The sequence below is a fragment of the Delphinus delphis genome, chromosome 13 (assembly GCF_949987515.2).
Source record: "Delphinus delphis chromosome 13, mDelDel1.2, whole genome shotgun sequence".
Lineage (NCBI taxonomy): Eukaryota > Metazoa > Chordata > Mammalia > Artiodactyla > Delphinidae > Delphinus > Delphinus delphis.
The window spans coordinates 75,887,568-75,902,811 of NC_082695.1; the positions used below are offsets into that span (position 1 = coordinate 75,887,568).

The 15,244-nt window shown below is 36.7% G+C and overlaps 2 protein-coding genes across 9 annotated transcripts in view; one reads left to right on the forward strand and one right to left on the reverse strand.

Moving 5' to 3' along the window:
- PIGN (phosphatidylinositol glycan anchor biosynthesis class N) overlaps window positions 1-14,103 on the reverse strand; it is a 110,369-nt gene extending 96,266 nt beyond the window's left edge. For 3 of the 4 annotated variants that reach the window (XR_009521783.1, XM_060029166.1, XM_060029169.1), the window contains exons 1-5: window positions 13,954-14,103; window positions 11,674-11,824; window positions 3,915-4,163; window positions 1,754-1,875; window positions 1,042-1,140 (exon numbers count right to left, since the gene is read on the reverse strand). Coding sequence is in view for 3 of the 4 variants with exons in the window: in XM_060029166.1 (XP_059885149.1) it covers window positions 1,042-1,140; window positions 1,754-1,875; window positions 3,915-4,135 (442 nt within the window). In the remaining variant the exon portion in view is untranslated. The remainder of the gene's footprint in view (window positions 1-1,041; window positions 1,141-1,753; window positions 1,876-3,914; window positions 4,164-11,673; window positions 11,825-13,953) is intronic. The other variant, XM_060029167.1, reaches the window with a different exon arrangement.
- Window positions 14,104-14,366: 263 nt separating this feature from the next.
- RELCH (RAB11 binding and LisH domain, coiled-coil and HEAT repeat containing) overlaps window positions 14,367-15,244 on the forward strand; it is a 121,151-nt gene continuing 120,273 nt past the window's right edge. For all 5 annotated transcript variants that reach the window (XM_060029172.1, XM_060029173.1, XM_060029170.1 and 2 more), the window contains exon 1: window positions 14,367-15,110. In XM_060029172.1, coding sequence (XP_059885155.1) covers window positions 14,591-15,110 — 520 coding nt within the window. In that variant the 5' untranslated portion in view covers window positions 14,367-14,590. The remainder of the gene's footprint in view (window positions 15,111-15,244) is intronic.

Below are 15,244 nucleotides of genomic sequence, written 5' to 3' on the forward strand. Positions count from 1 at the left end.
TTATTCGATTATCTCCAATTCAGGCGTCCTGTCCTATCAACTGTAGTCAGAAGTAGGGAGGTAAATTTGGTAGCCATAGCAACTTAATCCATTCTCACTACCACCAGTCCCCCAAAAAGCTTAACTGCTTTCCAAAGAAGGGAGTATATAAATGGCAAGCAGTATGAGTTTTTTGACCTGCGCTACATAATAATGTTCTGTGACTATGATACAGAAAATTCTGAATATCTGTTTTGCTTTTGAGACATATAATAATCTTTAGTAATTACAATTATTATATTATATTCTTGACTAAGTGTAAACCTTTTCATTAGGTGAAATGATCATAATGCTCTCACTAAAAAGCATTTAATGACATAAAATTCAAATGGAATCCAACTGATTTTAGAAAATAATGTAAATGAATTCTCTAATCAAGAGATGTTCAAATACTTGCAGATTCATGCAGAAATACAACACATACAACAAATCCAAATGGCATGATCCTGAATATATGCAAATAGAAGTTATAAATATTAACATTGAAATCTTTATGTGACTATCTACTAACTTCTTAGTAATAATCTATCAAAGTAAAATGAACCAGACATCTACATCATCATCATAATGAGGAGTTACCATCGTCATAATAAGCATTTTGCTAAATGCTTCACATGAATTATCTTATTTAATCCCCAAAACAAACCTAGAAGATAGAAATTATTATCATCATCACATTTTACAGAAAAGAAAACTGAACTTCAAAGAAGTTATCTAACTTGCCCAAGATTAAAAAGCTGTTAGATGTTAAGAGTCATACATATACCATTTCATCGAATCCAAGGTATTAAAAACTGTATAATTCAACATTTCAAGTACAACTAAGAAGGAAAAAAATCAAACTGACATGTCTATCTATTGTAATATACACCCTGATTTCAGAGATGTTAAACATGTAAAACCATGTATTTCAAAATCAATAAAATATAGTATATATTTTAAATTACCATATTGATTTATTGCCTATTTAGTAGCTGAGGAAATATAATCAATGACTTTTACCTTTGGCAAACATAGCCAAGATGTCTGGGCTCCCCCAGCACCATGTGTGCCTGGTTTCATTAATAAGAGAATCAAATTCTACAGGATTTTCCTTCCATCCTTCAGGTAATTGAGAAAAAAAAGCAAACAATGACAAAAGTAATATATACATGATGAAATATCAGTATATCCCCTAAAGAAGTATTTTTCAAATAATGACAATGAGGATTAATTGCAGAACAAATGCAAAACTAATAACGGATTTTGTTACATGTATTATATTACAATTTTTTTAAAAAAGCTTACAATAGATAATTTACTTCTTACTAAAATATAGAATCACTTTTGACCTTTCGAGTGTTAAGATCTAGGAAATCCATGAATCCATCCAATCATATTCTATCAATAGCACAGGATGATAAAAAGCTAAAGCTTAATTCTTGAGTCAATCCCAGTTTGTGTTTATGTGAGTTAGGCATGCTAAAATACTTGTCAAAAGTATCTCAAAACAGGGACTTCCCTGGTGGTCCAGTGGTTAAGACTCCATGCTTCCACTGCAGGGGACATCGGTTCGGTCCCTGGTCAGGGAACTAAGATCCCACATGCCACGCAGCATGGCCAAAAAAAAAGTATCTCAAAACATACTTCACTTTGTGTCGTGATTCAGTGTTAAAGAAGCAATATTTTTGCAATAAATTTTTCATGTGATAAAAATTATCTAAATAGACAATACCTTTGGCAACTGCACTGACGTCTTCATAAAACCCTGCTATCAGGGCTACATGGCCTGGCCGAGATTCAGTTGGCACACGTGTGTGAGATATCCCCCAGCTGCCTTCATGCATTATGATATTCCTAAAAGATGTTACAGGTGAATAGTTAACACAGACTATGATCAAATGCTCTTTTAAGGCTTTAGAAAAATAAGATTATTACTGAAGGAATCCAGTCAAAAGAGTGAGTCAAAATTTAAGAAGGAATCTTTCTGATCCCATTTGAACCCAGTCCTATCCCTCCCACCAGCTGGATTCAGTAGCACAAGAAAGCCCAGGTGAGACAAAGAACCACTCAACCACTGTACAGGATCACAAGACAAAATACACCATTATTGTTTAAAGCCACAAAGTATTGAAATGGTATGTTACATAAGAAATCACTGATATACACAATATTATTTTGTCAATGTTAAATTTTATTAGGTGTGATGGTGGTTAAATTATCTACCTAAATTTGAGATTAAAACAGGCCAAAATTTCTTTTGCTAAAATGTATCAACATTCTTTAAGTTGTCTAACAGTGATTTGCAGAATTTGGGGGAAAATTCAAAACTATCAGTAATGCTGTTGCAGGTAAAAGGCCAGCAGAGCAACAAGTTATAAAACACTAATTCATTGGTAACAACTTTCAAGATAAACTTTCAACTCTCAAAATGTTCTGTAGAAAAGTATCTAAAAGTGCTAGTTTAGATACATTTAATATTGACATCTCATAATAAAACCAACTTTAGTCAAATATATACATAAAAAGTAAAAGGCTTAAAAAACCATTGAACCACCTGCTGAGGGAGAAATATTTTTTAACTTCTTCAGTTATGTAATGGAAACTGAACTCAGAGAGAGGAAGGTATAAAGAAATGTGGATACTTCCGTTGAAAACATTTTGATCAGATCATATTTTTTAAAAAACAGTGAGGAACAAGTAAAACCTTTCAAAAAAAAAAGGTTTAGGAGAAGCTAGAATGGCATACAACACAAGGAACATCAACTGTGAGCCCTTTGCCCTCTATGTAACACCCCAAGGAGAAGCAAGTGGTACCAGAAAGCCTTGCCTTTGCCTTAACAACCAGTATATTTTATATCTTATTAATTTTGCAATGAACTATATTTCTCTCCTTTCTTCGACAACTAAGAAATTCAACCAAATATATCACCCCAATTTTTAAACTATTCATAGAAATTTATGTTACACATTTTTGTGTACTGAACTTAACCCAGGCTTGATCTTATTTTCCTACTCATATTTTCCTATTGCCCGGAGTTGCTCATTTATTTGCATACTTTAGTATATTATGCATTTCTTTGAGGGACCATAAATTTATTCCTGGAAATTCAACATAGAATTCAGGTTCATTCATTCTTCTAGCAGTCAACAAATATTTATTAATTGCCTGTATGTTCTAGGAACTAGAGATAAAGTGGTATATAAAACAAAGTCCCAGCCTTAGTGGAAGTTGCACATGCTAAGTAGTACTATAAGGAAAATTGAAATAGGGTAAAGAGATAGAAAGAAATCATGACAGGGGCAGGAGAAAGATAGACGATTTTAGATAAATTTCCACTTGAATTTGAGTTTTAATCTCTCTACAACAGCATTAGGAAGGGCTTTTGAGGGGCTTGCCATAGAATCAGAAAAAGAACAGTTGATTGCAGGAGTCCCCTAAGTCCCCAAAATTAAACATTTCTTTTCAAAGCTACTTAATAGAATCCAAAAATTACATTATGTAGTGATATAGACTTGGAAGGGCTTTATATATTTTATAGAAGATGTATTTTGAGTTGAAGTCTATATTTTCTAGTTTGTAATTGGCAATTCACTAATAATTATGCTTGTCATTAATAAGAAAAGGACAATATAGTGAGTTGTAAGCCAGGTTTCAGAAATTAGGACAAGTTAGGCCAAGCAGCTAAGGTCATTCATTTCGATTCACCTGATATCAACTTCCACAATAAGAGAAATAACTCCTAGAAGGAAATAAACTTGCTAATCTCTATGGCAAAGGCCAATGTATATGTGCCCTATTCTCTTTCTCATCATCACTCCTCTACCCAACATGAGATAAACAGTATTAGCATGACATTTTCCAGAGATGTCTTTGTACCAGTTGACACGCTTACCTAATAAATGGTGCCCTAGTATTTCCATTTTCATCTAATTCATAAAGTTTATCTGCTCGCAGGCCATCAGCAACAAACAGCACTAATCTTTTCGCTGGGGGAGGCAATGGTGTAAACTGAGGAGTCATTCCATGAACCAAAGGAGATGTAAAATAAATGTCAAAGATAGAGGCGAAGAACACCAAATGTATAAGCAATCCCAAAATAGTGTACAGCAGCATATCCTGTGTAACTAATCTTCAAGAAAAACTGAAAAGAGGGAACAAAATTAAATTTGGGTAAGCCTTAGTGCAATTACATATATTTGCACTTATTTTGATGACTACATATAGATTGTATATTTTAAAATATTACATAACACAGCTTCACCTTTATTTATGATGGTAACAAGCATTATTTAATAATGAGATAATACAGAAATAAAATATGATAAAGTACACTCAAGCAAAAAGTTCAAGTATCATAAGTAATTAGCACCAATAAACTATTTATAATAAACTTAAATGCACACTAAGGTCATAAAAACTAACATAGGATCAAAAAACAAAGAAAGAATTAAATGAGTCCTAAAATGAGTTAGGGTTCAGTCAAGTCAAATCCTGTATAAGATAGAAAATATAACTCATGGTGGTCTTGGTTACCCATGTGACAACCATTGATATTCTCAGAATTTAACATTATTTAACTATTTGTGCTTCTTTTTTTTTTTTTTTTTTGACTTTTGATTATCAGCTCAGGACAGTTTTAGCTTCTCTTGACTATCACCAAGTTGAGCAGACAACATGCATTTTGTCCATTTAGTAGGGGAAGGAAAAAGTAGTTAAATTTCATCTTTGCTTCAGAAGATTTACACTCATTAAGGGAACACTTTATTTTAGTTCCCTGAACCAATACAAAAAAGCAGAGGGTTACATTCATTCATTCAGTAAAAATGTTCTGTGCACGTATTAAGTGCATAATTGTGTGCTGGGGAACTACAGAGACCACCAAAGTGACACAGTCACAAATCTGATGAGCTTACAAATACTTAGGGAAGGAAAACTAAGCAATGTGTAACATTTAAATAACACATTTAAAGTATACCATTAACTGCCTAAATCAATGGGAGTCCAGGGGAGTGCTTTTCAAGCCAGTCTACAATTTGCTTTTGTTGATGAATCTCTACCCAGATTATAAATAACAGCAAAGTACTCTAACTTGTCCTTGTAATGTAACTGCATTAGTTACACATAGTGACGCTTGGCTGAAAAACACTAAACATGAGTTAATTAATTACAGATACATCTTATTCTTCCTGGCCTGAAGAAGTACATTATGAAAGGAAAGGATGGCAAAATATCCTGCAAAAAAACTGAAACATTGGGGAAAAAAACCTTATCGAAGTCAAGCATATAATAAAATAATAAAATAAAATAGAGAAAATGGTCAAATTATGGGCCACTTTTTTCTTGGGAGAATCAAGAGTCAACTAAATATCAAAGATACTCCACAAATTATGAAAGTCCCTTACTGAGTAGATGCTATTCTGCAATCTAAGGCAACACTCTCAGAATAAATATGTATTTTCCTTATGAGCTTTGACCACATAGCAACCCCCATCTTAATAATAGCAATCTGATTATAAAAATAAAATCACTGTGGTAAGTTTGGAAATATAGAAAAATTACCTACAGTTCTACTACCTAAAGAAAAATCTGTTCACAGTTTCTTACAATTTTTATCCTATCTACATTTTTATAGAGGTTCACAATTTTATATAGATTTTTTCCTTTATTATACATTAACATTTCTGTTATTTAAAAAAAAAAAACCCACCTTTTCCTACACATCATTTACCATTACCATAACTCTATTCTATGGGTGCATTTTAATTTTCCTGATCACCCCCATATTGTTAAGCAGATTTTTACTATTAAAAGTATCGATGTGAGTAATCTAAATTTATATATAATTTTTATGTTAATTTTTCAGACATTTCACATTATGTGCTTAAGATACTGCCTATAAGTACAGTCACTCAGTCAAAGGCTATGAACATCTTTAAGGCCTTTGATATGCTATATATGGAAATAATTGTTTCAGCAGAATACTGATTCTCCTAATGATAAGTTAATTAAACACTTGCAATATATATTTCTCTTGCTTATCTCACAAGCCCTCCTTCAAATACACACAGTACAACAAACTAAATTTGATGAATTAAAAAGGAGACATTAAGCAGAATATTCTAAAGGACAAGATTTCAAATATGGAAATTATTATTAATATCAGTGTTTCAAGAGAGGAGGGTGTGATCAACTTTATCAGATACACTTAAAGACTGGAGTAAGAGCAGGGCAGCAAACTGAAGTCCTTGTTAACCTTACTGAGGAATTTCAGCAGAGTAGTGAGAGGTAAGCCCCATGAACGTGCTTGCTCGAAAGTAAATGGGAGGTCAGGGAGGGAAAGACAGTGGGATGAGTACAGCTCTTTGGGAGAATGATAAGTCTCAAGAAAAGTTCTTTTCTTAAATGAAAATTGATGTATGGCCAATAGAGGGTTTTCCTCAGCTAGGAGACACTAGATCTGTGTGCTGAGGAATGATTTCAAATGTAGAAAGAAATTAATGCTGCAACAGAAAGGTGGAGTAACTGCAGGAGTTAAAAATCCTTGTGAAAGCAAGAAGAGCTGGAGCCTACAGCACAGTGGAGCAGCTGGACCACCCTGCTGTGTCTGGGACACACCGCCCCCCGGCTTTGGGCACTGGAAGTCTTGCATCCAGGGAAACAGCTCAGTTCCAAGTGAACTATCTCTGGGCTCTTCAGCTGGCTCTTCCCATGTCGGGCTCCTTCTTATTTTTCACACCATCTTCTCAAATGTCGCCTCCTCAAGGTTTCTACACCACCCTAAAGAAGACCCTTTCATTTTACCTGATTTAAACAATGACACACTCTGTATTTATTGTTGAAATTTACTTAGTGATTCTCTTCCGCTAGGATATAAGCCCCATAAGGCTTGATATCTTGTTCACCACTGTTATGTCCTACCTACTGAGAAAGTAGGTGCTCAATCAATGTTTTTTCAGGAACTTATTAAAATGAATGGCAAAGTAATTTTGGGTAAAATGAATCCTACTTCAACAACATTTATTCAAAACCTACTATTTTGCAAGTATTATGCTCAGCAACAGAATTTGAAAAGTGAATAGACATGGACCACATGTCCGTGTTGAATACGCATGACCACATGTTTTAGTAGGACCACAAAGAACGGGGCAAAGAACCCAGCCAAAGCAAGGAAAGTCTTTGAAGATATATGGGATATTAGGCAATCAAAAGATGTATGCAAAAATACAATATCTAGTAGCCCACTTTTCAATGCTAACAAGGAGCCCTGTGATAATTCTTTCAGATCCAAAAAGTTACCTACTAATGTATGTTTTTAACCATTTTTTAAATATATGCCTATTAAGTAAAAATTACCACTAGTTCATACAATTGTTTTTCTTTTGAGTATAAGGGTTCTTGTTATAATACATTCCACTTATTTAGAGTTAATTATTCTAAGGTCAATAGTCTTACTAAATTTTTTCTGACGCACTCTAATGAATGGCATCTATTTTTTAATTCTTCAATCAACTTTATTAAAGTATAATTTATATACAAAAATGGACATTTTACATTTTATAAGTTTTGACCAATATATACACTCATATAACCAACCACCAGAATCAAGATATAGAATATTTTTATCATTCCAAGAAGTTCCCCCATGTTCCTCTGCAGTCAAACCCTGTCCCCACAGCTCTGACCATAAGCAATCACTGCCTTCTGTGATGCAAGATTAATTTTTAGCATTCTGAAGTGTCATTGAGATGGAATCATGCAGTATGTACTTAACTGTATCTGCTTTCATTCAGTATTACATTTTTGAGATTCATGCATGGCTGTGATTCTGTTGTTTGTTCCTTTTTAATACCGAGAAGGATCCATTGTATGGATATACTACAAATTGTTTATCTATTTACCTCTTGATGGATATGTGAATTGTTTCCAGTTTTGGGCTATTATAAATAAAGCTTCTATGAACAGTAAATGACTTTGTGAATATATGCTTTCATTTCTCTTGAATAAATATGCAGAATTAGAATTGCTGGGTTAAATGGTAAGCAGATGTTTAAACGTATAAAAAGAACTACCAAACTTTTTCCAAACTGTTTAACACACCTACAAGCAATGTCTTTAAGTGTTTTAAAACTTTATTTTATTGACAATCTATAATTTGGCTATAAATGTCATTTTAGAATTTACTTTTATAGTAAGTATAATGTGCTTTATAATTTCTTATATATTGTTATAATGTTCCCCCCACTCTTGAGTATATTCAATTACAGTTAGTTAGTGGGAGTGTAGTGGTAACCTATTGTGGTTTTAATTTACCTTTCCCTGATGACCAATAACGTTGAGCAACTTCTCATGCATTTAATGAACTTTTTTTAATCCTCTTTTTTTGCCCTTTTCACTTTTTAAACAGCGTTTTTCAAATAGCAGTACTTTTAAATTCTGATTAAGTTCAATTAATTTTCTTTTGGTGATTGTATTTTGTGTCCCACCTAAGGAATTTTTGTAAATGACAACACTTTAGTATAGATTTTTAACATTTTTATTTTCAAACAATTCCAAATTCAGAGAAAAATTGCAGTAGTGGTATGAACATCCATACACCCCTTAGCCATATACATCTAACGTTAACATTTTTCCCACTTGCTTTATCATTTTCTCCCTCTTGCCTCTCTGGTCCCTGCCTCACCTCTTTAACTTACCCCTCCCATGTGTGCGGGTGGGAGGTTTGGGGGTGTGTGTGTCGCATAATATTGTTTCTGAATCACGTGAAGATAAGTTACATACACTATGGCCCTTTATCCCTAAATACGTCAGTGTTTATTTCCTGAGAATAATGATACTCCCATATATACCTACAGTAGTGTTATCAACTTCAGTACACTCAACATCAGTATTTTTATCTAATCTACCATCTATACTCCAAATTTTTGAAGTGTCCCAATAATATTCTTTATAGCATTTTTATAGCTTTATTGAGGCATAATTGGCCTATAATAAGCTGTATATATTTAAAGTGTATAATAATCACAGTCAAGATAGTGGACATACCCATAACCCTCAAAAGTTTCCTCATGCCTTTGGGATTCATCCCTACATATTTCATTTTTTGATATTATTGTAAATGATATTTTTTATTTCAATTTCCCCTTGTTAGTTCTTAAATTACCACTGATTTTTATACATTCACTTTGTATCCTGCAACACTGAAAAATTATTAGTTACAGTAACTTTTATGTAGGTACCTTTTGATTTTCTAAAGAGAGAACTATGTCACCTGTGAAAAAAGGACTTCTTAGCAATCTATACTTTTTTATTTATGTCTCACGCTTGTTGTACTCTCTAGGACCTCTAGTATAATGTTGAATAGGTGTAATAACAACAGAAATCCTTGCCTTGTTTCCAGTCTTAGGGTGAAAGTTGTCAGTTTTCCAGGTTTTGTAGATTCCCTTTCTTAAGTTAAAGAAGTTCCCTTTTACTCTCAATATGCAAAGAGTTTTAAACTGTGAATGAATGCTGGATTTTGTCAAATGCTTTTGTTGCATCTATTGAGATGATCATGATCATTCGGTTTTTCTCTTTTAGTCTCCCAATGTGGTGAATTACGCTGATTGAATTTCAAACGTTAAACCAAGCTTGCACTCTCAGAATAAACCCCACTTGATCATTAAGTATTATCCTTTCTATATACTATTGGATTTTATTTCCTGAAATACTATTTAGCATTTTAAAGTAATATTTATTAGAGATATTAGACTATAATTTTCTTTTTTCTCTGGTTTTGGTATCAGACAATGCATTGGGAAGTGCTGTTACCTCTTTTATTTTTTGGAAGAGGCTGTGTAGAATTTATATTATTTCTTCCTTTCTTGTGTAACAGAATTCACCAATGAAACCAATGGCTCAGAGTTTTCTTTGTTGGAAGGTTTTTAACTATAAATTCTTCATATACAGAGAGATGTTATGATTATTTACTACTTGTTGAGTGAGTTTTGGTAGTTTTATCTTTTAATTTGTCCATTTGTCCATTTCACCCAAATTGTCAAATTTATTATTCCAAAATTATCCATAATATTCTATTCACTTATCCTTTTTTCTGTCGTCTAGCTCAGGACCCCATCTATCAGGTATCATATTTAGTTATGCAAAGTAAGTCATTTTTCAAGTACTTAATTCATTTCAGTTAGATCTTAAACTCTATTTACAACTAAAGTACATACTGTATATATCTAGATGTACAGAGGCTCATACTGATTTAAATACTCCTCTTTACCATGGAAACCTGAGTACTCTCCTTTCCATGCTTATATATAAGGAAATATGTATATCACTTCTCACTTTCATTTGTATTTACAAATAACTCCCTGGACTTATGTTCTTTCTTTTCTCCATTGTTATTACACAACTCTTCTATATAAAGTATCAAAGTTTATGTGTCAAAGGATAATACAAATTTTCCACTACCCAAAACCTTACTGAAGTAGTGAAACAAAAATTGTATTTGAGAACTTTGACCCTGAAGCTGTAACAGCCAACATAAAAATCTAGCTCTGTTATATAGTGACAGTGGGATCCTAGTCAAGTCCCTACCTTGCACTCTCAAGCATCACTTCCTCAGGGACTATGCAGTCCAAATCAGAAGCCAAAACCTTTACTTCAGTTTACAATTATATGGCTATGACTCTGACTATTTGTAGTAATGTCTGTCTCTATCATTTAAAGCTGATTCCAGGACAGCAAGACAGGCTTTCTCCAGCACTCTTCACAGTCCTGGGCACTTACTAAGGACTAATAAATGACTTACAATTATCATTTCAAAGGTAAATGTAATATGCAGGATAGCCACTAGAGGCTGCCTTGTTTCTCTATTTATTCCTCCTCCAGAACATACGCATGAACTGTGAAGATTCAGGATACTTAAAAACAACCACAACAACTTTTATGTTTAAGTCATTTACTATACATAAAATTTCGGTGATTCCAAAATATCATTCTTCACACACTACTTATTTTATTATTGCTAAGCACATGTAATTAAGCAATATTATTACTTAATATTTCTGTTTTTAAAAAATCATTTTTTATTCAGATTTAGTGAAAAAGAAAACTTTGTCATGGATGAATCATTTGGAAACCACCAAAATAAATGAGTAATTACTAAAAATTTTAAAATACACATAACCATATATCAATAAAAGTTATTTAGCTTATATCTGTGGGATGTTTACCACATGCTAAAAAACAATGTTAAAAAATTAGAATGTATAAAAATGTATAAAAAATTAGATACTTATAAAACTTTAAGTCAATGAAAAACTTGCATTTGAAATATTACTTGTGGTTATTTTAAGACTACTAAAGCAAAAAATAATTTTTTAAACATGAAAATGATTTAAGTGCTTGGAAAAAGGTGATCTTTTATATTTTCATCACTAAGATACAAACTTCAATGACTATCCATATTATTCAGTGAAACATTAGCTGTAGAGACCAAATTAATGCAGATCTTGCTAAGTAGAAAGAAAATTTCTCAACAATATTAACAGCAAATTATTAAAAGCAGAGATCAGCAATTATTAATATTCTAGTATGTGCTATTTCTTAAACATTTTAAATTGGTAAGTAAACCTCTATGTATTGCGGAAGAGAAAAGTACTTACTGAGGAGACTGGCCAGTTGATTTGTTACAGGCTTGGAAGGTCACATAAACAAGTCCATGATTATAGGATACGAAGTAGAATCAGGAAACTACAGACGTGTTATAGGAAGCCAATCATGGAAGGACTTCTACATCCAACTCCTTACAACTCTCTGAGGAAACATATTTTAAATCTATTGATATTTTCAACTTTCATTTTAGAAATCAGACCTTAAATTAAAGATATTCCCTTTGGGACCTACTACCTTAATTGCTTTTTCTGGCTGTAGCTACTAAACAATTGACAAGGGGTTTGTTTTGTTTTATTTTTAAAAGTCTGTCAAATGTTCTCCATATACTAGTATAACATTAATTGAGAACTGACTATAACATTTATTGTGTACTAGGTACCAGGTACGGTGACAAGCACATTCCTAATTCTATATACTTTCAGCATCCCCTCGACAGATGAGGGCTGAGAGAAGTCAAGTAACTATTTAAAATTCTCACAGTGGGCTTCCCTGGTGGCGCAGTGGTTGGGAGTCCGCCTGCCGATGCGGGGGGCGCGGGCTCGTGTCCCAGTCTGGGAGGATCCCCCGTGCCGCGGGGCGGCTGGGCCCGTGGGCCATGGCCGCTGAGCCTGCGCGTCTGGAGCCTGTGCTCCACGGCGGGAGAGGCCACGCAGTGAGAGGCCCACGTACCGCAAAAAAACAAAACAAAAAAACCCATAAAAGTCTCACAGTAAATAGTTGGCAGAACTGGGATATGAACTTTAGGCTCTTCAACCTAATAAGCACAATCCTCTAAGGGAAGACCCTAAGTGCAGGGACCCTAAATACAAAAGATTTCTAAAATTCCCCATTACAGAGATGGAAATATTGTACTATACAAACAACCCATTTCTAATCATGCCCTTTCCATGCCAGTCCCTAATCCCTTCCATTCCTCCATTCCAGAAATTGGTTCCATTTTCAGTCTCTCTGGCAAACTCAATAAGGAGCAGCAATCCTTTTAGCTAAGAAATATGTAACAGCATTGACTAGTTTGGTACTAGTTTTCTAAGATCCACGATCTTTTTTTTCCATGCTTTTCTTCAATATATTATGGCTCACACACAAAAAAATTTAGAATTCAAACATTAGGAGCTAATGTTCTATAAAAAATACTTTGAATTCTTAGTATTAATAACATCAAAAACAACTTCTACCAAAAATAAAACGAAAAACCCAAAGCCTCATTCAAATGAAAAGTTTAGTTTACTGAGCCTGGGTAAACTGAAATTAAAGCCGACATTTAACTGTTGGTATACACTTACATGTAAACCAATAACCTGACCTAAGGCTATATAAGAACGCTATATTTTTATTTTTCCACAGACCTAAAGGATATACTTCACTGCTTCAATGTAACATAACTTACCTGATAACATAATTATTGCCACCTCTATTTTGGTGCTTAAAGGAAGAACCTATGCAGAAAGACAGGGAAATCTAAAAGTGCATAAGTGGCAAACTTTGTATACTGTGCTAACATATTTGTATACTGTCCAATATATATATATACTGTCCAAAGTATACTTTGTATACTGTCCAAACTTAGTATACTGTGCTAACATTTGATAAAGGATATCAAAACTGTCAAAAGCAGCCAAGTTTGAAAACAATTTCTCAGTTCCACAGTCAGTACCTTGACTCCAGCCTAAATGTACAAGTCAGAAATGTTGCAAGGCATAGCGGAGAAAGAATGGCTATGGACATAAGAGAACTGACTTTAGTTCTTTGAATACTTATTGATGGAGTTGACTTATCCGGGTCATTGAACGTCTCTAGGACGTTTACTTTTCCCTCCACTGAGGGACTGCATTTGATATTTTGAAGCATCCCTGTGTATTAAATCCTGAGATTCTAACAGTTTGCTGCTGAAGTCGAGGCTATCAGGGTATTCTCTGATCCACGCAAATCCAAACCTCTGAGTTCCATTTTCCATTTACTCTCTCCACCTCCCACACCCCACCCTATGGCATCCTGCCCTATCACTACTAACTCGGTGGCGAGAAGGCGCTCTCCTAGGCCTCCAGGGCAAACGGATACACGGCTGGGAAGGCAAGGAAGAGAAAGGAAGCCGCATTCTGACTACAGCCCCTGCCCTGGGCACTTGCCACACATGCGGAGAAAATGCCATCAATTGGCGGCACACAGCAGAAAAAGTGAAACGTGCTAAGGAAAAGTGAAGCAGCTCGGCGGCGGGCGTGAGGCCACTTTCGGGGCCATCGCACCTCTCCTCCACTAGTCCCGGACTTTACCTGGGCTTATACATGTCAGGCCTGATCTCAGGAATGGGGCCTCCTCACCGCGAAGGCTGGACACAGCTCGAGGTCAGAGTTCCCCTCTGTTCCCGAAAGGACATCCAAGAGAATGAATGTTCCTAAGCCACCGTCATAACCGCTCCTCAACCACGGAACACCCCTGACACTTACCTGTCCAGAAGCTGCTCTCGCGATAGTTCTTGGGTCAGCCCTCCGTAACTCCAGTCCCCGCCCCCTACCTCATTTGGCCAATCAAAACGGAGTGGGGGCGGGATTTTGTCTTTGAGCGTGGAGCGGGGCCCTCTATCTTTGCTCACTAGTGGGGAGAACGGGCGGGGCGGGGGCGGGGCTGGGGCGGGGAGAGGGGGCACGGCACGCGCCATTTCTCGCGAGACTGGGGACCAGGAAGACGCCTGCAGAGCCAGGCTGCTGCTGCAGCTGCGGCTGAGGCAGAGGGTGGTGCTGCTTCCAGACCGTTTGCCTCCGAGCCTGGGCCTGGTCTCCAAGTGAGGAGGCGGGACGTGGCCAATCCGGGGCCCTGAAGGTGCCCAGTGCCCGCTGAGGCTTAGTGGGGATTCAGGCTGCGGCCTGTCAGAGCCAGACAGGGAGGCGCCCACGCTCCTGACAGTATAAGATGGCGGCGATGGCGCCTGGAGGTGGTGGCGGCGGCGTGAATCCATTCCTCAGCGATTCGGACGAGGACGACGACGAGGTTTCAGGGACCGACGAGCGGCGGGCAGGACTTCGGCTAAGTTCCGGGGTCGGCCTAGATCCTGGCTCTGCGGACTCGCTATCGCCTCAGGATCCCGTGGCCTTAGGGAGCAGTGCACGACCAGGGCTCCCTGGGGAGGCGTCGGCGGCTGCGGTGGCCCTGGGGGGCACCGGCGAGACCCCGGCCCGATTGTCAATTGATGCGATCGCGGCTCAATTGTTGCGCGATCAATACTTGCTGACCGCCCTGGAGCTGCACACCGAGCTGTTAGAGAGTGGCCGCGAGCTCCCTCGGCTGCGCGACTACTTCTCCAATCCCGGCAACTTCGAGAGGCAGAGCGGGACCCCGCCGGGGTTAGGGGCGCCGGGGATCCCTGGAGCAGCCGGCGTTGGAGGCGCAGGAGGTCGGGAGCCGAGTACTACGTCGGGTGGGGGACAGCTCAGTAAGTGAACAACAGCCCTGTCACTCCGGCTGGACTGTTGGGATTGCAAGGGGTAGTTGTGGGGAGGGGTACTTCCGGGCGGATACTGAGTATGAGGAACATTTTAGTTAGAGAGTTGGGGCGGGGGGTGATCT